Source organism: Halyomorpha halys, unplaced genomic scaffold, assembly GCF_000696795.3.
Source record: "Halyomorpha halys isolate HHAL.00 unplaced genomic scaffold, Hhal_1.1 Scaffold106.1, whole genome shotgun sequence".
NCBI lineage: Eukaryota > Metazoa > Arthropoda > Insecta > Hemiptera > Pentatomidae > Halyomorpha > Halyomorpha halys.
The window spans coordinates 458,855-477,310 of NW_027111449.1; the positions used below are offsets into that span (position 1 = coordinate 458,855).

General features: G+C 29.1%; 2 protein-coding genes and 1 long non-coding RNA gene across 8 annotated transcripts in view; 1 reads left to right on the forward strand and 2 right to left on the reverse strand.

Moving 5' to 3' along the window:
• LOC106677661 (TOM1-like protein 2) overlaps nucleotides 1-8,371 on the reverse strand; it is a 25,252-nt gene extending 16,881 nt beyond the window's left edge. For 2 of the 3 annotated variants that reach the window (XM_067049444.1, XM_014415708.3), the window contains exons 1-6: nucleotides 8,232-8,371; nucleotides 7,593-7,762; nucleotides 7,418-7,508; nucleotides 4,453-4,679; nucleotides 747-959; nucleotides 494-618 (exon numbers count right to left, since the gene is read on the reverse strand). In XM_067049444.1, the coding sequence (XP_066905545.1) occupies nucleotides 494-618; nucleotides 747-959; nucleotides 4,453-4,679; nucleotides 7,418-7,508; nucleotides 7,593-7,762; nucleotides 8,232-8,292 (887 nt within the window). In that variant the 5' untranslated portion in view covers nucleotides 8,293-8,371. The remainder of the gene's footprint in view (nucleotides 1-493; nucleotides 619-746; nucleotides 960-4,452; nucleotides 4,680-7,417; nucleotides 7,509-7,592; nucleotides 7,763-8,231) is intronic. The other variant, XM_067049445.1, reaches the window with a different exon arrangement.
• Nucleotides 2,442-18,456, forward strand: part of LOC106677660 (dynein regulatory complex subunit 3) — a 26,494-nt gene continuing 10,479 nt past the window's right edge. The window contains exons 1-5 of one of the 4 annotated variants that reach the window (XM_024362295.2): nucleotides 2,442-2,625; nucleotides 6,338-6,523; nucleotides 12,338-12,495; nucleotides 12,573-12,698; nucleotides 16,789-16,961. In XM_024362295.2, the coding sequence (XP_024218063.1) occupies nucleotides 6,514-6,523; nucleotides 12,338-12,495; nucleotides 12,573-12,698; nucleotides 16,789-16,961 (467 nt within the window). In that variant the 5' untranslated portion in view covers nucleotides 2,442-2,625; nucleotides 6,338-6,513. Of the gene's footprint in view, nucleotides 2,626-6,337; nucleotides 6,524-8,459; nucleotides 8,674-8,808; nucleotides 9,091-12,337; nucleotides 12,496-12,572; nucleotides 12,699-16,788; nucleotides 16,962-18,456 lie in introns of those variants that run through there. The other 3 variants (XM_067049443.1, XM_014415705.3, XM_067049442.1) reach the window with 3 other exon arrangements.
• LOC112211156 (uncharacterized) overlaps nucleotides 11,304-18,456 on the reverse strand; it is a 20,484-nt gene continuing 13,331 nt past the window's right edge. Inside the window, exon 3 of the long non-coding RNA XR_002945467.2 lies at nucleotides 11,304-11,820. This is a non-coding gene — a long non-coding RNA (uncharacterized lncRNA). The remainder of the gene's footprint in view (nucleotides 11,821-18,456) is intronic.

The window sequence follows — 18,456 nt, forward strand, 5'->3', positions numbered from 1 at the left end:
TAAATATAATTGTCTTCTATTTTTAAATAAACTAAATGACTAATAAGTCATTTATGACATTTTATTAAAATTTCTTTTTTTAACTCATAAAACTCCACAACATAAAAATTAAGCGATTTTTCCAAAACCTTTTTTTTGAAACTTTAATCATATTTACTTTGTTAGTTAAAGAAATAATAGAACATGAGTATTGAAACAAGAATTATATAAACCTCAACTGACAATTTTCAAGAGAGGTTTTTAAACTTCAAATTGTTATAAAATTGCCAAAAACACGCAAGCAAAGCACAGTACAAACTGGATATAAAAGGTACCTTCTTGAAAATGGTCTTATAGCCGAAATCCCAAAACTGAGATATTTCAAAAATGTAATCATTCTCTTATAAATCTATCAGCCCTGTAGAATAAGAAAATAAAACAAAAGGAAACCTTTTAAAATAAAACAATATATTCTATAGTTTACTAATATTAAACTTCAACACAACTGACTTACCTCAAAAATAGATTGTTCAGATGATCGTTGATGCGCAAGAGATCAGCTGTCATTTCGTCATTTGAAAGTTTAGAAATTAGTTCAACCAGGCGCTCTTGCATCAGTCTTAATGTGGTATTTAGCTCCTAAAATAATTAACACAATATGTACAAAATGACAAGAAAATGTATTAAGTGAAATATCCATGAAAAGTATAATACTGGATAAACTTTAAAGGACCTAATAAAGCTAAAATTACTAAGAATATATTTACCTGAAACAGTTCAAGATCAGAAGGATGTTCATTCCCTGGAGTCATTTCATTCAGCATTTCTCCAAAAACTGTCATATTGGTCTGAAGAATGTCAAGGTCAGACCTCAATTTGGCTATTTGGTCACCAGTGAGCGAGACTGGACCCGAATCACCTCCTCCACCAACAGGAGCAACAGCAACAGTGTTGGAACCATCAAGGCTGTCCTTCACAGACTAGAAAGTACAAAGGTTGGGATATAAGACAGGCTGATATATTGAAGATACTTTTTTTTTTTCTGGTAATCTTTTATAAATTTCTGATTATTTTGGGGTAATATTAATAAAATATGAATGAATAAAAACTAATTTTATTATTAAGAACTTATATTTGAAAAACAATAGCTTCCTTCCTTCATAGAACAATTTGTCCAACACCTGCAAAGGAATAAAGATGTATATAATGTACAATTATCAATTAAACTCTCACTCAGCTCGAGTACAGTGAATAAAACAGTTAGGACATGCAGTAAGAAGAAAGAGAGGGTCTTTCACAAAGAGTTTGTTTTATGGAAAAACAAGGAGGTTAGGCCTAGAGGAAGGGCGAGATAGAAATGGCAGGACACTATTAAGGATTGTTCAAAAAACAAAATAGCAGATAGTCCAAATATCACTTTATGGATCTATTCAGATCCAGATATGGAAGAAAAAGAAAAAAAATAATGATTTGAAACCTCAGATGTCACAAAGTTTGATTTGGTATAGGTTACAGTCCAACCCATCTTTCATAAACCACTATGATTTTTTTTATAAATAATAAAGTTCAACTTTAAATAAATTGACAATAAAATTTAAATCAAAGACAACTGTAACTAACAATAAACAAACTATATTTTATATTAAATTTATGTAGAAGATACTAAAGTCATAAAAATGTATTAATACTATTTATTTCTCTTCAATTTAATTTTGTTTAGATCCAATAATTTACATTATTCAAGCCTCAAGCATTGACCCCAAGTTATGTAAATATGAATATAGGTTTAGGCAAATAAAGTATTTGTATAAATATGTTTTTGTCACAAACATGATTTAACACGTTAACACCTCAATTTATATTATCTATTACTCTGGAAATTCTGCAATCACAAAATTGAAAAAATGTATTTCATAAATTACAGACCTGATTGAATAAAGAAGTATTAAATGAAAAAAATTGTTATAGGATAATCTTTCTTCAGTAAAACTCCAGAATCAATTTTATAAGATTATTAAATACTATTACCAATAAACTATTAGTGTATTTACCACATTTGCCAACTAAAAAATCAAAACCCAATATCCATTTAAAGAGTAAATTTTTTGTAAACAAATTTTCTACCTGAAAAGCGGCATTTACAGCAGTAGTAGCAGAATTCCAACCTTTGGTAACTTCTTCTTTTAAAGTTTCTAAGAAAGACATCTTTAACAGTGTATTAAACCATAAAAATTTTTGATTTTCTACAGATAAAATAAACTAGGATATTAAAAAGAATCACTATACGAAATTAACCAACAAAAAAAAAATGCAAATGTTAGAAAATTCCCAATTTACAGCATTTTACTCAACTAGGAGAAAAAAACAAGATGATATTTTTATAAAGAGCTCTGGGTGAAACAGCTTGAGCTATTTTTAAACGAGTACACCACCCAACCCATGGGAAAGTTATTTATCTGGCTTTAGTTCAATCTAGAACCCGTCAGGTTCAGTTTGCTTTCTGATATTGCACAATGATAGTGATAAAAATGAAGTACAGCATTGTTCTTAACCAATCTTTACAAAATATAAAAATGTTTTTAATAAAATGCCATCACACTCGCCTTAAATTATGAGTTCCAGTCAAATAAAAAAGTACAGACTAAGGTAAGACAGTATTTAAAAAATCTATTGTCACGATTCGATTTATAAATACTTACAAACAATTTAATTATTTTATATTTTTTAATAAAATAAATTAGTCAGATTTATCATTAACAAAGAAGAAAAAATGCAAATTATTTCCTAAACAGCAATTTTTACTTACTTATTTTGATTATGAATAGCAAATAATAATCTTTAATGAAAAAATTATGGTAGTAATTTTTAGTAATTACGCAGCATTAGTAAGTAGTTTCTAATAAGTGAATTATAACTAATTTTGTTTTATAGAATAATATATAACATATAGTGTATTATCATGAAATACTAGATAGTGCATTATATTTAGACTTACAAACAGACTAAGACATTTCAGATTTATTCACATTGATCAAAAATCAATTAGATTATAATAAATACTGATTTTATAGACTGTTTCTATAATTCAGATTGGACAAGATAAATAATCTTCAAATTAAGTAAATGAAAACTAACGTCTCTTATCATTGTCAATAGATAACATATGGATTTTAGGAGGGGGAAGAGAAAAGAAGCAAAAAAAAAAAAAATGCATAACAATATTCTATACTAATTCAAAAGTCAATAAATAATAATACTATTAATTTATACAAATATAATTGTTAATTATAATACAACAAATAAAGATTATCACAAAAGTATTTCCTCATACATAGAATATAATAAAAAATAGATTTTTATTCAAGGAAAATCTAAATATTGGCCATTTTGATAATTATTTTCAGAGACAAAAAATCTAGGGTATAAAATTAAACTATAATGAATAAGAAATAAACTTCCAAATTATGAACAAATTTATTTAAAAAATTCATTAAACAAATTTTTAAAAAATACAGGGGCACTATACTAAGAATTAGAAAGAAAAATAGCATCATAATATCATAAAGATATTATGATGAAGCTTTGAAATCAGACTGTACTTTTGCATTTTTGCTTAATCTTATCCTAAATAGGTTCAGAATTCTTTATTTTATGTACTATTCTTCTTTTTGTTGTCCATATAAGTTTTGTTTTCCCTCTCAACTCTCTGTTTAAATACATTATTTGTCTTGAACGCATCATTCCTTATCCACTTAAAATGAATTCATTTATAGCATTTTCTCTTCCGAAAATGTGTGATAATAAGTGTTTATATTCACTTAATATTGATATAAACCGTATTTAGTCTCTCAAGAGTTGAAACAGAAATAAACTATGAAGTGAGTCAAAAGCCCCGAGGAGTTTGGCCAAACTCAATTTTTTCCTAGATCGATCCCAAATATAAGTCAACTCCTCATTTTATCATAAACCATTGCAGAAAAACTGGATTCAGGCAAATACAGTAATCAAAAACTTTTTCAACAGTTTTTTCTGAAAATTCTCAACTTTATTTATGATAGAATAGCAAGTGCAGGAAAGATGACTGACAATACATGATTATTAAAATCACAACAGTTTCATTAGAGCTGAAATAATTTTGTAATCCTTAGAATGCCCAAATAAATCAAAATTTAGAAAAAGGTTATGTTTATTGCAGTTGACACCAAGATTATGTATGAGTGTGTAGCATCCAACATTACTTAAAATATTTCTTTTCAAAATCAAACCATATCTATTGACATAAAAACTGATAATACACCTACAATTTATTAAATTAAAGTAATCAGAAATACTTCAACTTTCATTTAACATTTTAATGAAAAGTCATAGTTTGGTTAGTAAAGCAAATTTGGAAAATTTATTGATAGCAAATATAAACTATATTAATTTAGTTAATTTGAAAAATTATAACCTAGTTTTATTGAAAAAAATTACCTTGCGGGGCGTGTGGATTGGTGCCATAGCATCAAGGTCGGTCATAGGAAATTCGATCCCTTTTGCTTTCAGTTCATTGTAAACCTGAACCACCCCGGACAGATCAGGATGGTTGCGGAAAGCGTCGGCCCAAGATTGGATCAGGCTCAGAACCTTCTCCTGTACGACTGTTGGAGGTTCATTCTTGGGTCCTTCGAAAACATTCAGAACAGTGTTATTATTTACACCTGAAATTTAATGTTTTATTTCAAAAACAAATACAATACTTTAAAAAAAAAAGTCATTAGGTAAATTTTAATAGTTCAAGTTATTTTTCAAAATATTATATCTCATTAGTCTCAGCTCTTTGTTTTATTAATATAACAAGACATAAATACTTGCCTATAGACATTTTTGGAAGAAATATTCCTCTCGAGTAGGAACATTAATAACTAATTTAAAACAAACATTAAAACTATAGTTATCAAGTTAGAGGTAGAAAGTAGAAAATGTTTGCGTTGACTTTGTGGGTCGCCCAATTCCAGCCAAAGCGAAAATATTTAACTCAAGTTCTAAAAAAATTCTTCAACTTAAAACTTCTCCCATCCAAATTAAAATTATTCAGATCATCAAACACACAGATCAATTCCAAAATTAAAAATGAAACACACATTCATTTGGAAAAAAAAATTGTGCATATTTGATTACTTTTTATAGATTATTTGGAACTTTAATCTATCAAAACATTAACAGACAACACAATAACTAAAAAAAAAAAAAAATAAGTAACAGAACTAATATATTTAATTTATTTTTAAATATACCATTGAATCTGTTCTAATAGCTTCTCTCCTCTCTTTTTCTCCCCTCCCTGAACGAAGTACTGTCTTCATGTTTATCAATTTGTTAAAATCATAAAATTGATTATGTGGAATTTGAAATAAAAACAATTTTCCTGATAATTCATGAAAAATAGGGTCATTGTTCAAAAAAAGCCTAGGACACTAACGAAGGTGTTTGTAAAATACTAATCAATGCATACTAGTCACAAAGAAGTTATTGATCAAGGAAAAGTGACAGCTGAATATGTAAAAGGTCATTAATAAAATGGTCACAATCTTCTTCAGCAAATAACCTGCAGCACAATATGTTTTTCTAAATTATCATTAAATAATAATTTCAAGAAATACTTTTAATATTATTGAAGCAGATTTATTTACCAAGAAATAGAAGGAAAAACAAAATTTTTTAGGAGGTTAATAACCAAAACATCAAATCTTAATGGTAAAAAGGTAATTCTTTAAACTTTTTAAAAATTAATAAAATAATACTTTTCATGAAGGGTGGGAATGGTCCTGGGGGTTAGAATGGTCTAGGTAAAATTTGAATTAGGCGCCAAAAAAGATTCCCAGTCAATATTTTGATTTATTTATAGGTCATTAATGTGAGTTAAGATATTTATATAAAAATCATGTTTTTCATTAATGTTATTCTGATATTTTAGAATGTTGAGTAATATCTGATATGTTTGCAATTCTTCTTGTGAATTAGGTACTTACTTAAATCTGTGATTCAACAAGAAAGAAGTTTAGTATCTTCATTTTAGTTAGTATCATCAGTTTATTTTTCCAATTTTTTTTACTAAGCATATACTTCATTAAAAAGACATTTTTAATCTTTGAATTACATTTCTAAAGAATAATTTCTTTTTTTTTTTTATAAATTAATTATTTTAGAGATCTGCAAGATATAGGAATGCACAGATTCTCAGAGTTTCTCATCATCTTATCTCTTTAGTAAAAAACATTAGTATTAATAATTTGTGTGTAATTTATATTCTAGTATCATATTAGAATTAAAATATTTTGTTTAAATTTTTTAATGATCCAGGATTTATTTTTCTTAGCAACAAATCAATTTTGTGACAAGAAAACTTATAAAGAAAAAACTAATATTTTGGAACTGAAAACAATAATGAACTGAAAAGGCATGAAGACTTAACAGCGAACTGTAGAAACTTTGAAGGACTTCCCTTCACTTCTTTCAGCCATTTCATTTAGTTATTTTCTCAATTACTGTATAATGAATCCAGGTAGGTAATATTTTTCAATTAGCTTATAAATTAAAAAAAAAATAGAAAAAGAAACAGACCTTGACTAATATTATCAGTAATGAAAAATAATACTAAGATATAACCAACATTAAATTTCTATTTCAAAAGAGTGGAAAGTAAACTTATCATCAATCAACCACTAATTTGAGAGTATGAGAAAGATGAGTTCCTTCTTCGCATGATAAATAAATAGATCAAAAGAACTTAGTTTTCAATAAATTATTAAAAAAGGAGTACAAAGCTCAAAAACTTATTTTAATTAACATCGTTATCAACTTTCAAGTATTGAAGAAGAGATAAAATAGCTAATCATTCCAAAAAATGCTTTCTTTATTACTTAAAATTAAGAGGAATAATTTTATTATGAACCAATGCCATAAATCTGTTTAGTAAAATATTTATTTGACTAAAAAAAAATAAAAAGTCTAAAATTTTAAAATGAGACTTTATTATACTAATGTGGATTTCAACAGTTGTGAAATTATATTAAATAAAAGCAACAGACAGTAAGAAAATGATATCAGGTGACAGGTATTATCAACTAAAAAAAAGGACCTTGACATTTCTTAAGATATAGTTCTTTAAAAAGAATAAAATTAAAACAGTTTATCATAATTTACTAAAACTAAATGACAATAAAACTTAAAATTTCATTTATTGTAACATAATTACAAATTATTATTCGTTAAGATGACCAAGAATTCACCTGAGGTCGAATAAATATTATAACTTAGTATTCAATTTTCAATTCAAACAAGTAGGATAAATGTTTTTAGTATTAATGCAGACATTATTAAGTTAAAGCAAAAATAACTCACTTATATTGAGAAGTAAAAATGATATTTTGAAGGATAAAATAATGTTTCCACTTACCGATAATCTTAACCAGCTCAGAAATGAACTCCTTATTACACACCAATATGTGAAATCTCTTTCCACAGTTCTTTACACAGGTCTCCAGGACCTGCAATGAAAAAAGAGAGAGTGTTCAAAGAGTGTGTCTAATTACTTTTCCTTTGCCTTTGGTTGTATAAAAATGTTCAGTTACCGTAAGTGTGAACATAACGATTGTATAGTTTTTCCCAATAGATTGCTGAAGCCGTTTTCTGATGGCTTTGATAGCATCTTTGGGTCCATCCTCTGTCTCGTTGATGAGATCACATATTTCAATATTAAGGGTCCAGTTTTCAGAAGCAAGAGAGCCATCAGTTGCTTGCTCTAAAAATCAGTTGTAATTCTTAATTGGTATAAGAAGATGTCATTTAAAGATTACAACTAAAAATTCTCAATATCAATAGGCCATTGAAAATACCCAAGATAATGTAAATAGCTAGATTATCATTACATAGGCTTTGACCTGAGATTTAAAGTACTTTATCTATAAGTAAATATGATAACACTTGAAAAAATCCACTTTAAAGTTCTACTTCAAAAGAGAAACATGAATGAATTATGAAAAAAAACTGATGATTAATTTACAAAAACCACTCAATCTGGATACAACTATATTAACACGTTCAACAAAAATAATATCACTCAAAATTTAAAACTATAATTCAGTTTTAAAATCAATATCGAAAATATGAAAATCATTTGCAACAGATTGTTATGTAATATATACAAAGAGTTGCAACGAACCCAAAGGATAATTTTTCATAAATAGGAATTAATGAAAGACAAAACTTACCAATTTTCTGCCCAACAATTGTCGCGAAGGGGTTTCCACCAACCCCAAAAAACGAAGTCATATTTGGTTATGTTTTGACTCTTATGGGTCAGTCATCTGACTAACTAGTGAAGTTTACGCAGATGGCGATACCGACAAGTCTTCCCGGCGACCCGCTAAATTCAACTGTTTGCGGGTTGTCAAGGTGTCTCTCATATTTAGTATTTCTTAATTTTATCTTTTTACACAATGCTCTACACCAGGAGAGGGTCAATGCCCTTCGAGGACAATGAGGAGATGAAAAAACTATACAGAAAGTTCGACAAAGTGCCTGCGGTCATAGATAGAGAGATGATAATGAGTTGCGTCATTAATTCGGCGTCTTCGGAAGCCTGTAAAAAACTGTTCAAGAGAAAGAAACTGGAGTATAACTATATTTTTAGATTATATCTAGATTTCAAAGGTAAGGGACCGTTATTTTCAATTATTTAAATGCTAAAGTAAGATTGCAAAAATAAAATATTCTATATATTACATCAGACATCTGTTAGCTAAGTAGGTGTATAAATGTTTATTTTTTCCCTCAAATTTGTTTTTTCTGGAATGTTATTCGAATTAAATAGGATGGATTTAACAAAAATATTATAAATGGTCGCTCTCCCACAAAAACAAGTTCAAGATAAATTCCGATTAACCACACATAACTTTACTTCAGGTGCTGCCAAACTACGGAAAATGCCAAAACGCGGAAGTGTATCGATGGGTTATTTGGAATGACTGGTGCAATATGAATTGGTGGCCGATTTGTCAAGTGTCGGTTTTTGGGCACTAATCAAACCTTTCGGCAATCACAAGTGAAACATCCCCACGTTTGTCTTCGGTTAGTTTTGTTTTAGAACTGCCAAAAGACAGACATTTGTGCTCTTTGTGTTTTATTTAATTAATGTTTTTTCCCAGCCTTTGGAATCAATAATTAACTCTAGTTTAAGATTGTATATGGGTCATTCTCCAATTTTTGTATCATTTCTGTCACAAAACGTTTTGAGAATGTTCAACTATCTGAATTTTATTTTTCTGTTATTAACCTCCTTGAGTCCAACATTTCCTTCTCACATTAAGGTTCTAATTATTAATTGTAATCTAGTTATAAAATATATAATGTTTATTTCGTCACTAGTCCTGTCTTAAAGCTGTAGCAGAAACTTAACAATTCAATGGTACCAGTTTATTTTGCAGTTAATCTTTTTATCTTTTCAGCATTGTTTTAAGTATTGGTATAAAACATAATTTGAATTTTAGGTGGAACGAAGCAATCACAATAATATCTTTTGCCTCTGTAACACGGTTTTTGGTCACTTCCTAGGCTGTTTTTAAAATTATGTCCTATATACCCACATAATGAATACGTTTGTGGGGAAAGGATTTTAATTTTGCATTATTTTATTTTATTTCAGAACCTTGCTTATATTTTATATTAACCTTACTCTCGAGTGTATAGATTAAAACTGGTTGATTTGTCACTCTTGGCATTCTCTCCCTAGCCTGAGTGTTCCAAGGGGGACAGAAGATGGCCGGGATGGTCAATAGACAGACAAATACTTCATTTCAATATTTGCTGTTAGGACCCTTCAGCTTTGACAAGTGCATTTCTCACTTGGTAATTCTAGACACTGCTACCTGTGAAATTACTATAGAAGACATTGAACTCCTTTTATACCCAAAATTTTTCATAAAAAAAAGAGAGTAGTACTTGAATTTTCTATTCAAATTGAAATGAAACGGTAGTTTTTGAATTTTTTCCCAGTTAAAAGACAGTGAAATAAAATAGTACTAAAATCTTCTGTTAGTTCCATTTAAATATATGATTTTTGTATATATAAAATTATCGAGGTGGATGTATATATTAAGTCCTGGGCACCATTTTAAGAGGTGAGGACTATATCACTACATCACAAGGTCCCTACAACGCATGTTCACAGGTGAGGTAGCTGGTTAGGATATGAATTGTCAGAACGAGTTTCACGAGTATTCGCCGTAAATCCTCGGAAGATGGAAACTTCACTCCGTAAGGTAAGCGCTTACGATCGTGAAGAAGATGGCAAGTCCTACAGGTATTCGCTACAGGCACTTGTGAAACTTCATTCCAAAACGGTGTGCGTTTACGGTAGTACAGGAGTAGCCAGCCCTATAGATATTCCTCTCCGTGCCCTGACGAAAGGTATAAGGAAGAGAGGTACTCCACCGCAGGCAGAATGGTATAATAATACAATAAATTTGTCCAAAAATAAAACACCAGTGTGTACTGATCCACTAATGTATATCATCACTCATTGCCTTCTAAAGTGGAGAGTGAAAGTGAGAGTTAGCTTTTAGTGGATCAGAAGATTCTATTGTAATCTTTATAGATTCAAATGATACATTTATGAATAATACAATATAAGGCATGGTTATTGCATTTGTACAATTAAAGTACAAGTACAAGAAATAGGACATATTGCAATATACGACGTTTGCCTGTTGATCTTAGTTCATGCCTAGGCTGTTCTAATTAAGACTAGTCGGTAATAGCGGTGTCGCCTACATGTTAGAAATAATATTCGGTTTCAACATTTATTCCAAGTTTTTTATTATGTATCTTTGCTGAAGTGATCAAAAGGTTTAAAATGCTGCCACACATTTGGCAAATTATGGCAAATTCTCACATGCATAAGCATAACTTCATGTGAAAACATGAACCGTTCAGGTTTTGGGCATTAATCGAAGGACGTTTGGATAAGCGCTTGTTATGTAATGTAAATCAGTTTGTGCTTACTTCGTATTGGTTTAGAACTGCCAACGGATAAATATTTATGATTTCCGTGTTTTTATTAATTAAACAATTTTCATAACCTTCGGAATCTATAGTTAACTTTAGTTTAAGACTGTATATTTTACAATTGTAGTAATTGCGTGAAAAAACATTGTAAAAATCTTGTTAATTAACTTTATTTGTTTATTGTATATAGCACAAATATACTTTTAAAAGTGCATTATATGTCTGAATATATAATAAACAAGTATGTAGAACGAAAGTTGATGAAGTACTATTTTTATTATCTACCATTTATTTTTATATCGCCTCTCTTTACTTTGTTCTTTTTTATAATGAAAACAGTGTAAATCGAAGGTAATAGATGGCAGAAGTCCGACGTCTATTATGTTTGCCTCGCTGGAACATAAAAGCGTGTCGATGCAGACATTTGCAACTCTCTTTGTTAACCAAGCCTTTATATGTATTTCTGATTTACGGGACGTGTCAGACCTGTAGATCCAGCTTAAATTGGTAGATGTGCAATACGACCATGTTGTCTTCTAACCATGTTGTGGCTAATAAAAACGAAACAGCAACCATGAATCCAGTAATCCGTCTGGAAAAAATTAGGTAATTCCGAAGAATTTCAGATAAGGAATCTTTTGCTGCCTTTACGTACGACGTGGTGGGACACTCTAGAGGAATATTAATGTCCGACTTGAGTGGAGACTGTTTTCTCCACATTCTGCTATACAGTCCAGATACTGAGATTTTCTTAGGGAGAGGGGTACATCTGTGTACCAGGTGAATTTCATACACCTAAAAGTTTAGCTGATAAGAATAAATTAGTAAAAACAAATATAATAATGCAAATAATATATCTAAGATATAATAATAGTAAATATGTAATTGAAGAGTGAAAAAAACTAATATTTATAGAATTAAAAAAATAAATAACTGACTTACACACTAAAAATAAAGTGAAAAATAAATAAATAATAATAATAAAAATCATTAAATGCAGAACTCATAGCCGAATATCTTGCGATAGTCTGGTCATCAGTCTTCGAGATGAAGTTGGATTTCCAATGTTGTAAGCCACTGCTGATAACTAGCAGTGGAATTTCGCGAAACATTTTTTGATGAATTTATCTGTTGACTCCATTTGTAGTTCAAGATGCAATTGGATATTTCTTATAAACGAAGGGACATTTACTATTTTGAATTATTTTACAAAAAATGTCGTTCTACCGTTACTGTCGCCCCAAATATCTAAGGTCTCCTAAATTAACTGCGAATTTTAAAACTGTTTCTTCTATTATTTTTTTTTTAACAGATATACTTAAAATTGACCACCTTTGGATGATGAAAAATTTACAAATTCTGACATTAGCCCATAACAACATAGAAACTATAGAAAATTTGGAAGAGTTAGTCAATTTAGTACAACTTGACTTGTCATTTAACAAAATCGAACGAATAGAAAATCTTTGGGTAAGTGTGAGACTAATGTAATATACTTATTGCTAAGAATTACTGATATTCCCTCACAACATATTTTTTTTCTACAGGGATTGAAAAATATGAAAGTTCTTTGTCTCTACAATAACAAGATCAAAGTTATCGAACAACTGGACGATCAAGAGGATATTGAGATTTTTAGTATTGGTAATAATCTGATTGAAGACAGGAGTTGCGTAAGTTTATTTTTCGAATTATTTTTGTAATCCTTACTACTCATTTTTTTATTTTATTGAGTGTTGATTTTTGTAAAGTGTAAAGTTCCTTTACCAGTTATTTATACATATTTCATTAGCAAAACTATTTCACCCAACCATTACTTTGTGCGTTATCATTACTGGAACTGATAACTACTCAAAATGGAAGAAAAACAGCGAAGTATGTAAACATGAAACCTTGCCATATTGCATAAAAAAAAAAGAACACGGATTAAATTAAAATGGTAATAAAAACTGAAGTGAAAGTTGGACAGGCTACATCCTTTTCGGTCAATAAATTCATCCGCGGCAGCTCTCAACAAACCAAAGAAATTTAGAAGACTGTTATTCTGCTATATAACCTTTACGAACATTAAATATCTTGTTCGCGTAAAGGGATGTACAGTAACTGAAGGATTTTCGAAAATTGAGAAATGTGGAATTACGTGACATGTTTCAATAAATATAACTGAATTAACAGCATCGCGGCGGCTGAAATGGACATAAAAGGTGCTTCGATATGTAGATTGGAGTGTTTTATTAACTTTGTTTTTATTGGCTTGGATGTTGTCTCCATTTTCAATTTGTTTTGAAAATTGGAAAAATTAACCTGGTAATACGTTTCATTTATACCAAAGGATGCGATACCATGAATTGCATAATTCACACTAGCTCCCCGTTGAAAAATTCCATTTTATTTATTGTACGATTATTTCTAATAGAATCCTAAAAAAAATAAATATTAATAAAATTAAATATATGGTGTAACCATTTACACGACTTACATTTCCACCAAATCCTGTGAGTTGTAGTTAGTTGTACCTTTCTTGATTTGTCCCGTTTTATATATTTATTTTTTGGTTTAGCTTACTAAATAATTTAATTAATTATATTCCAAACGAGCGTTTGGAAAGTTGGGAAACAAGTATAATTTTCAAATTATTCTAAAAACAAATAAAAAGTAAACATTTTTTCCAAAGGAAGCTTCACAAAATACTTTCGAAAGCAGGGATATAAAGTGAAATATACGGTATCTTTTTTTATCCTTAAAAAGTCCTATTAAGATTATATAAGATTCTGTTTATAGAGAATTTAATTGACTATCAAGCGGTTCTCAAAAATTGTCTATACAAGGATATCGATTTTTATGTTATACACAAATAAATTGATTGTTGCTCATGATTATTTTTTTTTGGCGTTTTGTTTAAAAGTCATACTACTTATGTAAAGTTAAGTGGTTTTAAGAAAAAAAACTTCAGGCAAAACTTGAGGCAAGTTTCATTTGTTTTTTTTAACTGTTTACTGTTTGTGTAACTACTTTCTATAGAAAACTACGTTTTATCGATTATTGTGCAGTAGGTGCTCGATTTTGTACACAATCAGAAATCGAAACAGTACCGAACAAATCAAAATTCACTTTCTAGAGATGATCGTGTAAGAGGCAAAGAAACTCATACCTAAGCCCCAAGCGTGTCTATTTTAGATTCAGTGGGCTATGAAAAGCAAAGATTCCTTGAAATCTAAATTGAAAATTTTACCCGAATATAATACTGTCCTGATTTTATCCTAATAACTTATTATAGATTTTAGGCGAGTTTTGAATTGCGTCTATCGTCTTATAGGCTAAATGTTATGTTAAAAATTAAATTTAAAACTATACCATACTGTCGATTCTGACAAAATATTCCCTGCCATCCTTAAATGGTATTTTTTATTTTATCCATACGCCATATCTCCCAAAGTACTTCATCAGAATCGGTAATTAAGCCATCATTTTGAAGATTACCTTCTACGATAAATAATAAAGCTTTTACCGACTGCCTTTTATTTAAAACGGAGGTTTCATTCGCCCATAACTCATGAATTTATGGAGATAAAAATTAACAGAAAGTATATTAGAATCACTAGCTACTTGGAACTTTTAAATTTTTGTAACTGCTTTTGTTTTTGTTTGCTGTCGTGTTTTAGCCTCCAAAGAGGGCGTGATAGCTGCTGAGCTTTAACGAAACCAAAAATGTTTTTCAACAGACTGTAGCGTCAGAAGTTTTTATAAAATAATTATTTCTGACAAACCCAATATTTGCTTTTTTAACGTTCGGAATATAGTAAATTAAACAGAAAGCTTTTTTTTCAATGCACATGATATTTTTACTGTTATTCAGAATAAAATTCCTTTCTTTAATAAATGCTTGCCGTTACTTATTTACACATCTTATCACCATTAGATTCAGTGCCTTCTTTAACCAAGAGGAGATTAAAAAAGTTACTTTTTGAACAATTTTGAGATATCAACAGAAATAAACGAACTTGTTAAACTCGTTATTTTATTTAATAGTTGAAAAGTAATAACATTTAATAAGAAACGTTAAATTACAAGCACTCGATCACAGGAGATAAAGGGCCAAATTGTGAGTTTTGGGTCCGTAGACTTATGTGGTACCGATTACATGAGATAAAGACTATCTGTATATATTATTAAGACACCTTCGCATTGGCTCACTAGTATAAATTCAGTTGATAATATCCTTCGATTGTCCTTTCTGATTGTTGATTTACCCCTGACCTGAGTGAGGCGCAGTAACTTGCAACCATCCGTGCCTAGTTGATTGAGAAGGTCACTGTGTCATTCAGCTACGTTGGGTTCAGCACATAAGCGACGCCACTCAGGAAAATATTGGTAGGGAATGTGACATCACAACATTATTTACATGAGAAGGGACATAGAACGTCTGACATAACGGGGTAGCCCAGTCATCAGTTTTTACGTTTTGCAACATACAGATGAAAAGTCATGGAACACAATAAATTTTTTTTTTAATTCTCTAATAAGATTTTTTTTTTATTATTTATTAATACTTCTGTGTTGAGGTAGAAAAGGGAATAAATCTTTTTTTTTTTTTTTTGTCATTTCTTATTTTTTAATGTTTTCCACACTACATCCCCTTTAAGGAAGCATATGACTTATCACTCAAATCGTACTAAATTCAACCTAATTTTACATTCCAATTTAGGGATGAGATTAAAAAAATGGATAAAACTATATGACATAAAGGCTGTACATTTTAATGATAGCTTTATAACCAAATTGTTATTGTACAACAGCTGTTTGCAGCACCACGTAATATAATATACATTTATTCCAAGTCATATAGAATTATCTATTTAATGTCATTGCATTGATACCATTTTGCAAAAGGAATTGAAAAAAATCAATAAACCAGGTGGAAAAGAATTCATGATATTGTTTAAAAATTTTAGTTGTTAAACAGTCAATATCAAACAATTATATTAAAATGGAAATTTTTTCAAAATATCTTTTAGGACATACATTTATTATTTCTTTTTAAATAAATGTTTATTTTAATAATTAAAATAATTAATTTTTGAATTGTCATGGGTTTTTTCCTTTGTTATTTTTTTTTCATCTCTCTTGCAAAATGAAATAAATCCCAGTACTTTTTAACTTCATCAATTTTTTAAAATATTTGACATTTCGAGCATAAATTAGCTTATCTTCGAAACCTCAACATGTACAAGCTAATTTAAAAGTTGAAATTAAAAAGGATTTAAATTTATCCTTGAAAGATTATAATTGATGTATCATTATAATCCTTCGAAAAGATTTAATTGAAATTTATTTTTGGGATAAAGTCAGTTTATATATTTTTTCAAAAAATATTATTTGGAATAGCTTAATAATATTTTAGGAACCAATTTATAAGACAGTTCAGATAGATAACTACTGATCCAAAAATAATTGTTTCTAAAAAACATTCACTTGAATTTTTCATACTTTGGAGTTTTTAAAGAAAAAATCAAATGCTGATTTATCCTTTGGCATCGTAACGTCTGAATTAAACCTCTTTTTTTTTTTTTATTTACGTCAATAAAACAATAATAAAATTTTGGGAGAGGAGAGAGAAGATGAGACAATCACTCTGACCCCTTCAGGAAATATGGGAGAAGGTAGGAGGAGAAATTTCCTACGGTTCAGCAAAACTGGCAATTGACATTATTTTTATACTATTATTTATAACATAGATTATAATATTTAATTATTTATTTCTAGATACTGTATTTAAGGCGTTTCAAGAAACTGGTGTCAATCAATATGGCCAACAACCCTTGCACTAAGGAAAAATACTTCAAAGAGACCCTGGCGGCCTACATGCCAAAACTCCTTTATTACGAATACAAGCTGATAACTCACAAGGAGAGAGAAATCGGTTTGGAACATAATGCGTAAGTACTTTTATTATTAGTTTAAGATTTTATTATTTAGTTTGAGTTTATCAAATTAACGCAGGATATAATAATAGAATATGTTAGGGATGAACATTTTTTTTTTTCAATTGGTGCTTATTTTTTGTAGTTGATGTGAAATTGAGCTACATAATGGTAACAGGAATTTACAGTTTCAACAACGTAATGTAAATACGCGTTTAGAACAGTAGGATTTTTTTATTATTTCCTATTCGTCCATTTTCATATGACACCTTCTCGTTTAACAACCACACATTTCCGTTTAATACCGCCTGTATAAAAACTTATTTCCGAAAATATATTGCCCGAATATTTACTGGCAATATTTTTATGAATTCATAACCATTATCGTTTGCGTAAACGCACCTATAGATGCATTTACAATATTTTAACATGTAAGAACGTGAAAATTTAAAATTTCTCAATAATTTTGACTGGTATTCCAAACTTATTGGAAAGTCCGCTAGGCATTTTTTGAACTTTTTTCCTCCCACCGAAAATTTTTGGGTGATCGGTCTTATATCATTTATAAACGATTTTGAATATGATAATACCGAGGAGTAATTTTTACTAAGATTTTCACAATTTAAAGAAGATTCTTAAATCCCCAATTCGCCGTCAACAATTAATAAAATAATCAATATCCATTTTAGTCTCAAAACATTTTATTTTTCTTGCAAGTCCCAGGTTTTGGCCAATCCGACCATCCTCTGGGACAATCTTAATACAATTTTGGAACTAAATGATTTAACAACTCAACTTCATGCAGGCTATTCTGCCTAGGTCAAACAACAATTTCTAATTAGTCCATTTTCAAATTAAAAACAAAAATTAAAATTCATCAACAATGTTGTGATAAAGTTTTAATTAATAGTGACTGTGATAAATGAATTTCAATTTTTGATTTAATATTTTTTAAAATTGTATTAAGGTTTTCCCTGAGGATGGCCGGGTTGGCCGAAACGTCGAACTTGTAAGAAAAATAAAATGTGTTGAGACTAAAATGGATACAAATTAAATTATTTATTTAAACAACATTAACCAGTCTCAAGAAAGTGTTTAAGATTATAAATAAAATAATCAACATTTTGAGTATTCAAATTATTTAGGGAGAGGTATCGATACCTTCCTTCAATGACGATTTCCGGAAAGTCCGCATTTATTTTAGATTCTTATTACTCCTGATCCGAACAAGTGCGAATATCAGAAGATATCGAAATAAAAAATCTTTTAAGGTTTCAAATTAAACTATTATAATTAAAAGTCATAGGAAGATAGTCTTTGAATGTATCTTGACAATTTGGATCATACTGGTTTATTTTAAACTTTCATGCTGTTATTGATAAATTGAAGCCTGTTGGGAAATTTTCAAGGAAAATTTTAATACCATATTTAACACAATAGACTGCATAATTTTTGATAAAATAAAATTTAAAAAAATTACAACGTAAGTGCGAGAGGACATATATATATA